Source organism: Miscanthus floridulus, chromosome 15, assembly GCF_019320115.1.
Source record: "Miscanthus floridulus cultivar M001 chromosome 15, ASM1932011v1, whole genome shotgun sequence".
Lineage (NCBI taxonomy): Eukaryota > Viridiplantae > Streptophyta > Magnoliopsida > Poales > Poaceae > Miscanthus > Miscanthus floridulus.
The window spans coordinates 43,165,774-43,181,063 of NC_089594.1; the positions used below are offsets into that span (position 1 = coordinate 43,165,774).

At 42.8% G+C, this 15,290-nt stretch overlaps 1 protein-coding gene across 1 annotated transcript; it reads left to right on the plus strand.

The window, feature by feature from the left end:
- The first annotated feature begins 1,630 nt into the window (after positions 1-1,630).
- Positions 1,631-14,753, plus strand: LOC136506534 (alanine--tRNA ligase-like). Its single transcript, XM_066501453.1, has 22 exons — positions 1,631-2,572; positions 3,559-3,699; positions 3,905-4,051; positions 4,163-4,315; positions 4,441-4,576; positions 4,709-4,805; positions 6,012-6,132; positions 6,301-6,369; positions 7,694-7,744; positions 7,837-7,932; positions 8,169-8,270; positions 9,566-9,688; positions 10,539-10,682; positions 10,770-10,841; positions 10,917-10,992; positions 11,067-11,209; positions 11,288-11,396; positions 11,471-11,658; positions 12,934-13,023; positions 13,298-13,480; positions 13,891-14,064; positions 14,162-14,753. Exons 1-22 carry the CDS (start codon positions 2,048-2,050, stop codon positions 14,231-14,233), a joined length of 3,012 nt encoding a protein of 1,003 aa, XP_066357550.1. The 5' UTR covers positions 1,631-2,047; the 3' UTR covers positions 14,234-14,753.
- Positions 14,754-15,290: the final 537 nt, after the last annotated feature.

The following is a 15,290-nucleotide window of genomic DNA, read 5'->3' on the forward strand; positions in this document are numbered from 1 at the left end:
TCCAGTCCTAGCGCCATGCCGAATCCAGGTTGGGGATCCAGGTCCCAGCGCTGCCTGCGCCATGGAGGAAGAAGGCATGGCCCGAAGCTCGAGGAAGAAGGCCGATGACGAAGAAGAAGATGGTGAGACGGAGAAGAGACGACAGCGGTCGGGGACAATCCCGTCCCCTCGATTTTGAGGGACGGGGCCGACCCGAATCTAAGCGAATATTCATCTCGGGGACAAACCCATCCCTCTTCGCCCCCGAACCAAACACCGGTAAGAGTGTGTTATGTATATACAGGAACCGATGCCATTGTTTTGTGGGACCCACAAAGTAACAAAAAAGAAATAAAAAATAGGTTCACACGCCTTCCTCTTGCAGTCTTGCTCTGTCCTCTCCAGCTCTTTTCTTGACATGCACACCTGGGGTGCACTGTTTGCCGTAGAAATAATATATTTTACTAACTGGGCATCGAGCGGGCACCGACGCAAGTAGGTGTGCCGCTCCCCATTTTGCTAGCACTGCTAGAAACTGGCTTCGCTAGTTGTAATAATAGGAGTGATGCTACAATCCTCTCTTTCTTCTTTTGGGCATCACTCAAGCCATACATTGTGGAGGGCCTTATCTTCTCATCAGTTCTTGTCTAGTCCATGTGTGTCCATTCAAAGCCGCAAGGCACATAAGCGCAGGCACGCACGCAGGTTTCGCGAGGTGAGTGGCGAATGGCATCTGGTGGGCATCTCTCGGTGCCTTCATGAGAGTGCGAGCATTGTTTCAGGTGCCTATACGGCGAAGCGGCCTAACGCGTACGAGTCGAGCGTGGCTCTGACATCTCCTGGGCATGCGAGATAGGGGCACCTCTGGCGGACTGCAGCTTCGGCGCTTGCGAGTCAAGGTTAGCCCAGCTCAGCGACAGCTCATTGTCTTCCTCCGATGTCCAACCCACGTCGTCTTCCTTTGTCCTACTCGTACAAATCTAGCCACGGATTTGACCGCATGCTCTCTATGTCGCCGAGATAGAGCTCCTTTCGGTCGCGTGCTATCTATGTTGCCGAGATCGAGCTCCTTTCGGCCGCATGCTCTCCATGTCGCCGACATCGAGCTCCTCACGATGCCCCCTAGGTCAACCTCATTGGCTTGCTGCACCGTTGGTTCCATTCACAAAAAGGGCGGCCTTCATTTTGTCGAGAACCACCGTCGTTGGTCATGGATATCCTACTCGTAACCCACCCTCATCGGTGGGATAGAATCACTGGAAAATGTTGAGCACATTTGGCTATCCGTTTCCTTCTCTATTTCCCTTTTGCGTGAATCAAATGTCGGATATGATTTCCCATAGGGATGAAAACGGTATGGGAAAATCCTATACCGTCTGGCCGTATGAACAGATCGAATACTCTTTACTCGGGAAAAATGAAAACAGGAAATTTCGTGGCAAAAAATTGGTAGAAACGGGAACAAATTCGGATGAACCGTTTTAGCGACCGTTTTCGCGGCCGTATTTTAGCAGGAACGTTCCCATGGTAGAATGGGTTCCTGATCCCAACGGCTCAGCAGCCCAGCTCTCAAGCCTCTGTGGGCTGTGGCCCAGCCCACTTAGGTGCCCCCTTGACCCCTTCGGCCTTCCCCAGCTGGCACTTTTCAACATTGTTAGGGTTCCCAACTGCAGCCCCAGGCCGCACTGCCGCAGCCACCAGGCGTCCAGCCCCCAGGTCCCCAGTTCGCCTCGTCGGAGTCGGTCCGTCGGAGCTCGCCCCTCGCCCCCAAATCCCGACCGCGCCTGGTGCCCGCCCGACGGCCTCGGCGGCTGCCGCGCCAGCCGCCAGCGCCAAGTGGTGGTGGGCACCTTTGTCCTGACCCGAGCCCCTCCTCACTCGCGCCTGGTGCCCACCTCCGCCTCGACCTGAGTCCTGACCCGAGCCCCTCCCGTTCCTCACTCGCGCCGCCTCGCGCACTCGCGCAGGGCAAAGCGCCGCCGCCGCTCAGCGCCGAGAGGAGCAGGGGATCCGAAGCCTCAATTTGTGATTATTTATTGTCCTTGCCACACGAAGCCTCAATGGGTGGATGCAGACCGTGCTGACCCCTTCACGCGCGTGCCGCCTGCTTCGCGTCTTCTCTCATCTCGAAGCTAGGGTTTTGCCCGCCGCCGCCATCCGACTCTCGTCGTCATCGTCATCGTCCTCATCTTCCCCAGCCGCAGCCGCCGCCCCGCCTCCTATGGCGCCGGCGTGGTCGGCCCTGCGGGTCCGCGAGCAGTTCATCAGCTTCTTCGAGTCCAAGGGGCACACGAGGTGGCCGTCGAGTCCCGTGGTCCCCGTCGACGACCCCACGCTGCTGTTCGCCAACGCTGGGATGAACCAGTACAAGCCGGTCTTCCTCGGCACAGCGGCGCCGGACTCGCCGCTCGGCCGCCTGCGCCGTGCCTGCAACACCCAAAAGTGCATCCGCGCCGGCGGGAAGCACAACGACCTCGACGACGTGGGGAAGGACACGTACCACCATACCTTCTTCGAGATGCTCGGGAACTGGTCCTTCGGGGACTACTTCAAGGAGGAGGCCATCGGATGGGCCTGGGAGCTTCTCACCCAGGTACTCCTTTGCTGCCCAATTCATTCTAATTGAGGGTTGATTGCTTCGAGGCTAGTGAATTGGATTTCCATGGGATTGTTCGAGGCTGCATGCAGATTTAGGAGGGAGCTGCTTATGGTAAGGAAAGTTGGGGCCATTGCACGAAACATGGGTTTTTGACGTATTTCAGTGTTTCAATGATTTGGTAGACACAGGATGATTAAAATGGGTTTTTGATTTGTGTGGTGATCTGGTATTCCAATGGTCAGAGGCATATATATATAAGAAATATAACAAGATGGACTTTTTTTTTTGAAGGGTGGGCCTGGTGCAAGCGGTAGAGTCTTACCGCATGTGACCGGAAGGTCCCGGGTTTGAGTCGCGGTCTCCTCGCATTGCACAGGCGAGGGTAAGGCTTGCCGCTTACACCCTTCCCCAGACCCCGCACAGAGCGCTCTCTGCACTGGGTATGCCCTTTAATTGGTTGTTTAGAGCTGAAATTCCCACAAATTCGTAAGAAGCATACTATTTTTCGCTGATTCTAAGCTTAGCTACCTCTGTTTTAAATTTGAAAGGAAATGTGCTCAATTTTTGTCTGCGTGTAATGGTTTCAGTGCTGGTGTTTCTGAGCTGATTGTGATGATCAAATTGCACTTTGAATGATTATAGTCCGTTATAAATAGGTAATTACAGGAGTGAGTACTATGGTCTCATTGAAATAGTATAGCCTTCGGTAGCAAATAAACTGGAAATTAAATGATGGGAGATTTGTATATGTAATACCTCTGTTCCAATTTATAGGTCGTTTTGGCTTTTCTAGAGACACTACTTTTACTACTTATCTAGACATATCGTATATCTAGGTGCATAGCAAAAGCTATGTACCTAGAAAACCCAAAACGACCTATAATTTAGGACAGAGGGTGGTAAAAATTACCAACTGGTTTATGAAAATAATACCTCCCACCTTTTTATGACCTACTGATTGCTATGTCATGTATTCACAGGTATATAAATTGCCCACTGATAGAATTTATGCCACATACTTTGGTGGTGATGAGAAATCTGGTCTTGCTGCTGATACTGAATCAAAGAACATTTGGTTGAAATATCTACCGAAAGAAAAGGTTCTGCCTTTCGGCTGCAAGGTATAGTGCATGTGTTTATTGGTCGAAGCTAATGGCATTGTAGGCCTACCTCTTTTTATGCTCTTTCCTGATGCTATTGTTGGGTTTCATCTCTAGCCTAGCCCAACGTGCTTGGGACAAAAAGGTTTTGTTGTTACTAGTCTTAATATTCTTTTTATTTTCTATTTGATTCATAACAAACAATTGAAATGCATTGCTTGAACAGGACAACTTTTGGGAGATGGGTGACACTGGTCCCTGTGGGCCATGTACTGAAATTCATTTTGATCGTATTGGCAACCGTGATGCTGCTTCCTTAGTTAACAATGATGATCCAACTTGTATCGAGATATGGAACCTTGTATTCATTCAGGTCAATATGTCATTCTTTTTTATCTTTTCTTTAAGTAGTTATTAATCCTAAGTGCCACATTTCATACTTGTTAATTCTTTCTATGTACTGATGTAGTGGTTTCATTTTCAGTTCAATAGGGAGGCAAATGGCACATTGAGACTTTTGCCAGCAAAACATGTGGACACTGGGATGGGCTTTGAGCGTTTAACTTCTATCCTTCAGAATAAAATGAGCAATTATGATACAGATGTATTCATGCCAATATTTGATGCCATCCACCAAGTATGTTTGCCATCTGCACGCATCATACTTCAAGTTACTTTATTTATGTTTTTGCACAGGAGTGCATCTAGATATCGTATTCTACGGATATGCATTGATAATTTTGTACGAACATGTAAATGCAGTTGGCTGGCGATGGAATTCAGCCATACTCTGGTAAAGTAGGTTCTGATGATATTGGCAAAGTTGATATGGCTTACAGAGTAGTTGCTGACCACATAAGAACCCTTTCTTTTGCTATTGCTGATGGTTCCCAACCTGGTGTGTGAACTCATTCTTAAACACTTTTCCTTTTCCTATTTCAATTATGCTTCTAGGGCTTTGTTATCTATTGCAGAATGTATTCCGCGCCCCCCCCCCCCCCCCCCCCTATTAATATGAGTTCATCTGTAGGTAATGAGGGAAGAGAGTATGTTCTGAGGCGCATACTTAGGCGAGCTGTTCACTTTGGTCATCAGAAATTGAAGGCAAAGCAAGGATTTTTTAGCTCGTAAGAAACAAGCCGTTGATTTGTGTGTAATATGCCTTGCCTTTATCTAGAACAATATGTTTGCACTCTTTTTGAACACGGAATGCTACAAATATATGTTTGAGAGGGATGGATGTTGCCATATGGTATGACGACAAGGATAAGCTTTGTGCTCATTATACAATTGGTAAAGTTACTATGTTTATTGTGAAGTAAGGCACTCAAGTGAAAGTAAGATTTTGGATGTTTGTGCACAAAAGTTTTCTACCTTGTGATACTTTTACTCTTGGTTCAGGGTATGCAATTTTTGCCAGTTGTTTTAGGTACTGGTGTTGTATTTATTTTATTCTTGCCCCAGGATAGTTCTACTGGTTGGAATATATTTTCAGAGACTTAGTAATGCATTTTGTTTTGCCAATCTTATTTGCCGTAACTTGATTATCAATGTATAAATTGATTAGCCCTCCACTTCCGTTTTGAAAACAACACTATTTCTTACTGGATGTTGTATTCTTGAGTATCAAGAAAGCTAGCTTTTTTATTTTATTGATTTTACACATGTTTAGTGTTGTATTATTGACCAATCAATTACTAAATATATTTTCTTATAGTTTTGCTTATGTACTATGGACCAATTAATTACTAAATATATTCACCAGTTTTTATTCGGTGGTTGCTGTTTCTTGGGTGTACTGAGTACTGGCAACATATATTCTGTAAATGTTTACTAGATTTGACATCAATATCAAATTGAGGTGAAATGAGGTTGAAGGTTGATACATGATAATTAATTCATGGATGGTAGATGTATAGGTTCCTTTTCTTTGTGAAAAAAAGATTTTCCCATATAAATCACTCGCTGACTGCAGTGGGTTATATTTTCAAAAATACAGTGCCGTAGCATTTGTGAGCTGTGATATGTGTCATGAAGGTGCAATAACATATAAGTATAGTGATATATGTTGAGAATTTGGAGTAGTTCTAGGATTTGAGCATCAGTATTAAGTATATTAAGTATATTAGATATACATGTATGGACATAAAATAGCTAATGCTCCATATCACTATGTATTGTATATATATTACTTTGTAATGCTACTAAACCTGGGAATGGATCTGTCTCTAATAAAATATCCAATCAACAGCTCTACTTTCATTTTTTTTAATATGCATATCCCTTAGAGTGCTGACGTGATTTACTATTGAAATTATAATATTCTTGAACAGGCTTGTAAATGTTTTTGTCCAATTGATGGGTGATGTATTTCCTGAGTTAAAAGACAATGAAAAGAAGATCAAAGATATTATTAGAGATGAAGAAGAAAGCTTTGAGAACACTCTAGCAAAGGTAATATTAGTTTCCTAAAGTTTTTTTTTTCTGACTATAACATCCATTTATTATTTCATTAGAGCATGAATCTTCTATTTCACTAGAAGCATGAATCTTCTATTGTAGGTTTTATTTTCTGGTATTGTTTGCCTCTATTTACCATAGTGCTGTTGGTGTATTTTTCAGGGTTATGAAAAATTTAAGAGAGCTGCAGATGCTGTTAAGGATAATGGTGGAACTGTACTTAGTGGCCAGGCAAGTGATTTTGGTTTTTGAATTTCAATGCGTTTGTTTTTATTTTCATTCGAAGATAAAAATGCTTTGTTTTCTGAGGTAGGTGGGTAGGGCACCTCTATTCTGTTGTACTGTTTGCAGGGTTCTTCTGTGTTTTTACAACATGTACTTGTTGCCCATTGTTAGTCTGCTGTAGCAACAGTGGCCACTGAATAGCCCAAGACATCTAAATTGGTATTGTGGCATCATATTTAGTGCCTGTTTGTTTCAGCTGTAGATTGTGAAAAGCAGCTTCTAGATGGTGGAATTGCTAGCTGTTACAGTGTGGTGTCTGGAGTCTGGACTGTAATTTGGTATTGCAATCTGGGTGCTTGATTGGTTCTAGGGCTGTGAAAATCTAGCAATTGCAGGCTCAAAGCCTCAAACAGACAGGCCCTTAAGCATCACAGCTTGTGCCGTATGATCCCATGGGTCTCAGTGCAGCTTGCGGTAGTCCTTTTAATTAACTTTGTCTGTTAATTAATGCTTGAAAGTCCTTTTTGTGTGTGTTGGGGGCGGGGGGTGATGAAGGAGTTCCTTTCTTCTCATTGAGTCAGATGCAAATGTTTCTAGAACTGTCATGCATAGATCTTTTTCCATGGATGATAATCCAGTCTTATTTGTTAACCGCACATTCACAGCCCTGCCTGAACTATTTAAGGGTGTGATTTTCAGGGTGAATTCATTAGCCTGGCCTGAACACCCAACTATCACAACCCAAATCTATGGCTTGTGGGTGCATGTCCATGCTGTTTGGTGCAAGGCAGCCTGTAGTGTGAGTGATAGCCATGTCGTATGAGTTGGATGTGTCGAGGGGTGCAGGCCCTTTGTATTGTTGCCTTGGCCCAATTGATGGTGTTTGGTGTGGCTACCCCCTAGTTTGAACCATCTTTTTTTCTTCTTTGGAATTTGGCTAGGTCAGCATAGGTTTCTTGTGTTGGCTAATAATGGTGGAATTTATAACCGTGACTAGTTATTTTTACAATGTAACAACATTGAATAATTAGCATCAGTAAAAATCTATAAATCCAGAGTACATCCCAAAAGATTTAGGTACGCATTCATCCAAATTACAACATAATTAGCATATTTGATTTATGGACCCATTAAAGCTGTTGGGCCAAGCTTGGGCAGGGGGTGCTTCTTGCACCATTTGGGCCAGGCACATGCTTGTTTGGCAACTGAAAATTGTTGTGCTGCATGAGTGGACCTGGCTAGTGGCTAGGCATTCCTCCCTATGAAATGGCTCCTGAGTTTGGGATGCCTTTACTTTTGATGTACTTAAATAGTTCATTTATTCTTTCAGGATGCATTTGTTCTTTGGGACACTTATGGCTATCCAATTGATTTGACTGAGGTTAGTTTTACATTTGTTATTTATCTTTTAACCAGCTAATTTGCTAGAACATTTTTATGTTTATCATGTATTATTTTTATTTCTTTGTGTAGGTCATGGCAATCGACTACGGGCTGACTGTTGATAAGGAGGGTTTTAATGCTTCTATGGAAGAAGCGAGGCAAAAAGCTAGAAATGCTCGTAACAAGGTTATTTTTACGTTTCTACTAAGTGTAGAAGTTAATCCTAAGAGTCTCTTGTGGTGCCATTTGTTATCCCATTATTCTTGCTGTTTGTGTTTCTATATATGCTGATAACATTGTCCAATGTGTATATGTTAGTGGTATTGAAATCTGTTGTCCATGTTTGTTCTTTGTTTATCTTTGAATTTCATGGTAACTGTTTTCATCCCTTCAATTTTTACTATATATGTTTCTTTTTGCAGTCTGGAGGAAGCTCTATTGCTATGGATGCGAATGCTACAGCGCATTTGCGCAAACAGGGGCTTGCCAGCACGGATGATAGCCCAAAGTTCCTGTGGCCCAAGGTTAGTTATACCTTTTCTTATCTTACACATCTATACTTAGGTCCTGTAGGGGATTCTAGAATCCGGATTCTAAAATCCAGATTTTGGATAATAAAATCTCTAGCCGTACGAGTCCTCGGTTTTTAGTTATGGATTCTAGATATTTCAAAGAGTGTTTCTCCCAAATACCCATCAGCATTGCGTTCAATTAGCAGAGTGGTTAAGAAAAGGAAAACATAAGAACGTACAAAGTGCCTAGGTCCACGTGAATTGCATCTCATCTCCATCCCTGTGCCCGTTGGTTGCCGCACACCCGCACTACCTCTGATCCATGCCAGGTTTGCTTCTTGTCTCCAAATATCCCCTGCACCATCCAATCGCTCCTGCGTCCTGATCCACGATGCGCGTCCCTTCCCAGGCCTCTCCATAGATTAACCATCACCAGCAGCAGCCCAAGTCCCTGTTCCCTGTCCGCTCTCCCTGGAGTGAGGAAGCCTGTAGAGTAATGTGGATGTCGTCGCCAATGTTGTAGAGTGTGAAGCGATGGGCCCAGATCTGTAGCGGGGAAGGACGACAGAGGAAGCGTGTGCATACCAGCGAGTAAATCTGAATTGCACCATCACGCGATCTCACCCGCGTAGGCGGCGCTGTGCCATTCCCTCACCCACTGGGGCGTTCGCTTTCCTGTGATGTGGCTTGCCGGCGCCGGCGCCGCCACTTATGGCCGTGAATACAGCTGCTCTGATGACCAATCGGATAGCATGGCTCCGACCGCCCTGGGATCCAACATGTGTGCTCATCATGCCGTTGGTAGCCGTCGCGTACACCGCTCCACACCGCATCCAAAGTAGGCTTGAGGCCGCTCGTTCACGCTACTCAACCTCGCCGAAGCACCAATCAGTGGAGCCGAGTTGCCTACTAGTGGCGGCGCTTGTGGCTGGGGCAGGGTGGAGGCGGCAAGAGCGGCTGCGTAGGTGATAACGATTCAGGACGGCAGCCAACAGGGGAAGATAAGGGTAAGGGCAAACATGACTTTTCACATGTACTATCCTGCGTTATCTGGGTTCGGAGAGATACAGAGATTTCCAGAATCCCAGCGTCGGATTCCCAGAATCCTACCCATAATCTGCCCCGTTTGAATGCTCGTAGATTTTTTTTTTTATCTCGATCCTCAGAATCCCAATGGATTCAAACGGGCCTTTTTTAGTTATACTCAACTTCTGGTTCTTCCCACACTTTTGATATTTGTAATCAACCATTAGGGTTATGCCAATGTTTACTATGCTTTTCTTGATCTTACCATTAAGATTTTGTAGGAACATGAAAGTGTGGTGAAGGCTATCTATACTGGCTCAGAATACATTACTACAGCTACTGGTGATGAGGACTTTGGCCTTGTGCTGGAAAGTACAAGTTTCTATGCCGAACAGGGTGGCCAGGTACACCATGTCTATATCCATCCAATAGCGATATGAAATCTAGCATTAAGTGTTTTTAAATTCACACCATCAACCGTTAGCCTTGTTCAGTGTTTAGAAATATCAGCCTCGTCTGGCTGGCAAGTTCTCTTTAATTGTTATTTTCAGGCAGTTCTTGGATGGTTACTGCTGCCTGCTGGTATATTCGATCCAAATGTGCTGTTCTAGGATTTGTTTCAATTTGCCAAACTATTGTCATGTTAAAACATTTCTGTTTTTAACTTTATTTTATCTGTATTTTTCACCATTTGAAACACAAAGTTTGTACTGTCCCTCCTGATCTTGAGACTAGAATTGTAGCGTGGGAACATTGATGCATGGCTCTAAAGGTTCTCAACGTTACTTTTAATATTGAAACTTGAAACATAGTATGTAATTGTTGGAAACAATCCTGTGTGTCTAGGTGCATGCTAGTGTCAAGGTTCATAGCATTTACTTACTTTAGCTAAATTTCAACATGGAGTGATAGGAGTAATACGCTGATTTTTTGGGTAATATTCTGCATTAATTAGGAGGCTATCACAGCCACAATTGTAGCTCACGGCTGCCTATATATGAGAGAAAAACAGAAAATGATAAGTCATTTTATAGCCACCAAACCCACTGTATTTGTGTGCGCGCTTGTGTGTTAGAGTTCCTTAGTATTGTTGTGGGCTATCTGCCTTTCAATAACTTCTATAGCTTGATGTCATTATATCACAGCAATAATATACTGCAGTTTACATTCAAAGTTATCTGCTTTTTCAAATGTCATCACTGAGACATACATTTGCTTAATCTTTTGGATTAACATGGATTTTTTGGCTTCAAGATATTTGACACTGGGAGCATTGAGGGGTCTTTTGGAACTTTTAATGTGAACAACGTCCAAGTGTTTGCTGGCTATGTTCTACATATTGGCTCATTTACAAAAGGTTCCAATGTTTTGTCTCTTGGTGATAGTGTGATATGCAAGGTGATACCTTTTACTAGCTACATTTTTGCACTAAATTAGTTCGTATGTAATCGATCGTATTTCAATATGGCAAAAACCCATTGGTAGGTTGATTACAACCGGCGCACACTGATTGCTCCAAACCATACGTGTACTCACATGTTGAACTTTGCTCTAAGGGTATGTTTCTACCTTGTCCAAAATTTATACAGTTGCTCTCTTTCTCTCCTGATGATTCTGCCATTGCATTTATAGGAAGTACTTGGTGATCATGTTGACCAGAAGGGTTCAATTGTTCTACCGGAGAAGTTGAGATTTGATTTCTCTCATGGTATTGTGGCTCCTTTGTATTCCACTGACTGAATTTTATGAGCTCGTTTACTCAGCTGTTAATTCATATAACAGGAAAACCTGTCCAGCCTGAAGATTTGAGAAAAATTGAGTCCATAGTGAACCAGCAAATAAAGGATGAGCTGGGTGTATATGCACTTGAAATAAAATTAGAGGATGCGAAGCGCATAAATGGTCTTCGTGCTGTGTTTGGTGAAGTAAGTTTTCTTGCTCATGGAATGTTGATATTTCTTGTTTGGCTAGTTATTAATGGGGTTCGCATATTGATTTTGTAGATCTACCCTGATCCAGTAAGAGTTGTATCAGTTGGTCGCAAAGTGGAAGATCTGCTTGCAGATCCTGATAGCAAAGAGTGGTTATCCATATCGACTGAACTATGTGGAGGTTTCTTTTCAGCTCTCTGCTATGTAATTCTATGTTTCATGATTATGATATCTAAAATTTTGTGTATATATCAGGTACACATATCACAAACACAAGAGATGCTAAAGCATTCGCACTCTTATCTGAGGAGGGTATTGCAAAAGGTGTTAGGAGGATAACAGCCGTGACTGCTGGATGTGCCACCCAGGCAATGGAGTTGGCATCATCTATTGATTCTGATATCAATGAAGCAGCTCAGTTGGAGGGAGCTTTGTTGGAAAAGGTATCAAGCTTCTATCATTTTTTAGGGATTGTCTCTCCTGGAGTTGCAGTGTTGACATAGCATGATCAGTTGAATGCTACAATAATGGACCAAGGCGTAGTCTTTTTCGTGGGAGCATAAGAAACAACATTAATAAAAGCTGTTCTGATGCATGTTTTACATTAGTAATGTTTTATTCTTTAATAACCACTAACAAACATGCCAGTATGTTGTAATGGGATGTACAATTTGTTGCACACTCCTCATGCCAATGAAAATGAGCAAGCTATTTTTATTGGATTTAATTGGGCTTGGCCCAACCTTATAAATCAAATACTCCCTTCGTCCAGAAAAAGATGCAATTATAGCACAGTACCAAGTTAAAGTTTCTTAAGTTTGACTAATAACTATATATAAAAAAGCATCAATATTTATGATATCAATTAAGTATCATCAGATTTGTTATGAGATATTTTCATAGTATTCTTATCTGGCGTTAATTAATATTTTTATCTATATATATTTGGTCCAACTTTTGGCACTTTAACCATTGTTTTTGGGACGGAGGAAGTAGATTCCATGGCCTGCAATTAATGTTAGTGCTATAAAGTATTAATGTTAGTGATATAAATCCCATATAGAAAATTGATTGGAGATTGACCCAAACTTAAATATGTGGATATTGTGTGCACCTGTTGTGAGTTTAAGAAAGGTGGAGGGCGAACCACGTACATGCCACGACACAAACGGGCTCCGTCGGCCTGGCCATGACATAGTAGTGCAGTGCCGACAAAGATTTTGCAGGTCCAAACTTAAAGAGAGAAAGGCGAGAGTGATGGATGACTTACTGAGGGATGGATGGATGGCGGAGGAGAAAGTGAGACGGAGGAAATAACTTTTTGCACTTTAATATTATCTATAGATGTAGATATAGGTAACATGGCACTCTTGTTCAAAGAGATGTGAGGGATGACTGACTGACGGAAGAGGAGTCAGAGATAGATGGTTTGGAGAAAGTGACGGAAGATACTTCCGCTCTTTAATAGGAGGTATATATAGATATAGACTAGATGGTTTGATGCAAATTGTAGAATGACTGCAATGCATGAGTGTTATGGAATTGTCGAACCACATTCGCATTTAAAGTGTTTATTATAGATCTAGTCGACACCATTGGGCAGGTTGAAGGACTGCATCTGTACATTACTCCTGTGGAACTGAAGACTTCTGTCTTTTCTGCTGAGATATATATATCATTTCTAAGATTACCGTCTAATATCAATCTCCCTTTATCAGAAAATTGCTTCCATCAAGAGTGGGCTGGATGCAGCTGCTATCCCTGCTGCAAAAAAAGCTGATTTGAGAGGCAAGGTTTCAAAGTTAGAGGTCTGTAAATGTTTCTATTTCGGATTTCATATATATGCTCATGTTTAAGAAAGAAGAATCACCTACGACATTTATGTTCTCTTTTTAATAAAAAGTTACCACCGAGTAATTTACTCCCTCTGTTCCAAATTGTAAGACATTTTTATTTTTTTTATACATAGTGTATATTTAGGTGCATAGCAAAAGCTATGTATCTAGCCAAAACGACCTACAATTTGGAATGGAGGGAGTAATAGTTTACTTTTAGGATGATTATAACTATTGCACATCTCAGGATGAACTTAGGAAGGCAAAGAAGAAAATGGGTGAGCAAAATATACAAAAGGCTGTGAAGTCTGCAATGGATGCCGCAGAAGCTGCTCTTTCAGGAAATAAGCCGTTTTGTGTTACTCATGTCGATGTGGGTCTGGATACCACGGCTGTCCGGGAGGCGGTTATCAAAGTCATGGACAAGAAGGTACTTACATTGTTCATTTTCGCTTTATTGTTAAAATCATGTTAGTCAGTAAATTGCTATAGTATACTCCCTCCATACTAAAAAATAAAGTCGTTTTGGACAGCGACACGGTCTCCAAAGTATTACTTTGACTCCTTGTTTTTATAAAAATATTTATCAAAAAGTGATATATGTATATTTTTATGAAAATATTTTTCAAGACAAATCTATTTATATGGCTTTCACATTTCCAAACTCAACAACTTAAAAGTTATTCATGATTTATATTCCCAATGTTTGACCCAAGCCTTGTTCAAAATGACTTTATTTTTGAGTACGGAGGGAGTACATGGCATGTTGTAGTAGAACTATTTTATCCCATCTCAAGTCGTTAGATATCCTGGTGAACTTTTGGATATGTCTTGGCCCAGGGTTTGCCTATAATGCTATTCAGCACTGATGAGGCATCAAACAAAGCTGTTATCAATGCTGGTGTGCCTCCTAATGCTCCTAGCGGCTTCAAGGTGTTGGACTGGCTAACACCTTCAATTGCACCACTCAAGGGAAGAGGGGGTGGCGGCAAGAACGGCATCGCCCAGGGCCAGGTGAGTGAGCAATCCATTCCTAGAATGTTCTATGGTCTCGAGTGCAAGTCATCAAGTAATAAATGCCTAAATCAATTCTGCGATTCCTTTACTGCAGGGAAGTGACGCTTCTCAGCTCAAGGAAGCAATGGCACTTGCGAACAGCATTGCTTCAATGAAGCTCTGCTGATTGGTGATAACTGGTGCACTCCCCATGGGGGGTCGTATGCGTGACTGCTGTTGGATTACTCTTGGCTTTTAGTTTTCCATTTACCCATTGTACTTAACAGAAGTTCAATGGTGTTCACTGTTTCATTTATACTTACCATACAATTGGAAGCACAGGGCATGTAATGTAACAGCGCAAAGCTTGTCCGATTTAACAAAAGGTTCTATAAATATACAAGATGGCTTTGTTGCGCCATCGTTTAAATTTTGCTTCTGCTGGAGATGCCTTGACCAAATTGGTGCCGCGTGCTTATATGTTACATGCTAGCAGTTGCCTTCTCGGCGATTAATTTGCATAGGCTTCTGGTATGAGATACACTCGGGGTGTGTATATGATATGCGGATGTGCTATCCTTGTAATATTTAAAAGGAAAATGCCCTGACAAAATGCATGATTGAACTTCGTGAGGTTAAACATAATCCCTGAAGATATCTTATTTTGCATTTCTCAGTAAAAAGAACAGTCGTTCACTGATCTTGTATCCAGTCACATCAAAATTTTATGGCTATTAAAGAGGAAGGTCCAGACCCTTGCCCACCTCCACCCCAATTATCTGAAGCCGACCTGATTTAAGAAGCCGACCTTCAGAAACTCAAGTACAAGCAATACTCCAAACATTTAGACAATGTAGTGAATTCCTTCATTACCAGTTCCACAAGGAAGGTGCCGATGAGGCCAATCATGCAGGCCCTGGAGTTCCAGATCTCGGCAGTCTCGGTGAAACCCAAGAAAGGCTCGCTCAGCTTTGGCTGCACCCTGGGCACTTCAACCTGAATACAACAGAAAACGAACAACAGCTAACTGTAGAAACTCTTTGGACTAATCTTTTGCAGTTACAGGAAGCATTTTTTTAACCCGCTTGTGTCACTCACCCCTCGAGGAAGCTTTGCACAGCACTAACTCTCAGAGCTACGGCTCTAGGCGATGGCAGGCAAGAAGCAAGTCTCTTGCTGGGTTTATTGCGGCACAGGGGTTGATGAGCCAAGAAGGATGGTGCGCACAGCTTGCTGCCATTGCT

What these genes read in the sequence shown, in the direction of transcription:
- LOC136506534 (XM_066501453.1), top strand. Translation starts at nt 2,048, where the DNA reads ATGCAGACCGTGCTGACCCCTTCACGCGCGTGCCGCCTGCTTCGCGTC. An exon ending in ATCCAATTGATTTGACTGAG is followed by an intron (nt 7,745 to 7,836) that starts GTTAGTTTTACA and finishes TTCTTTGTGTAG; the next exon opens with GTCATGGCAATCGACTACGG. An exon ending in AGGGAGCTTTGTTGGAAAAG is followed by an intron (nt 11,659 to 12,933) that starts GTATCAAGCTTC and finishes TCCCTTTATCAG; the next exon opens with AAAATTGCTTCCATCAAGAG.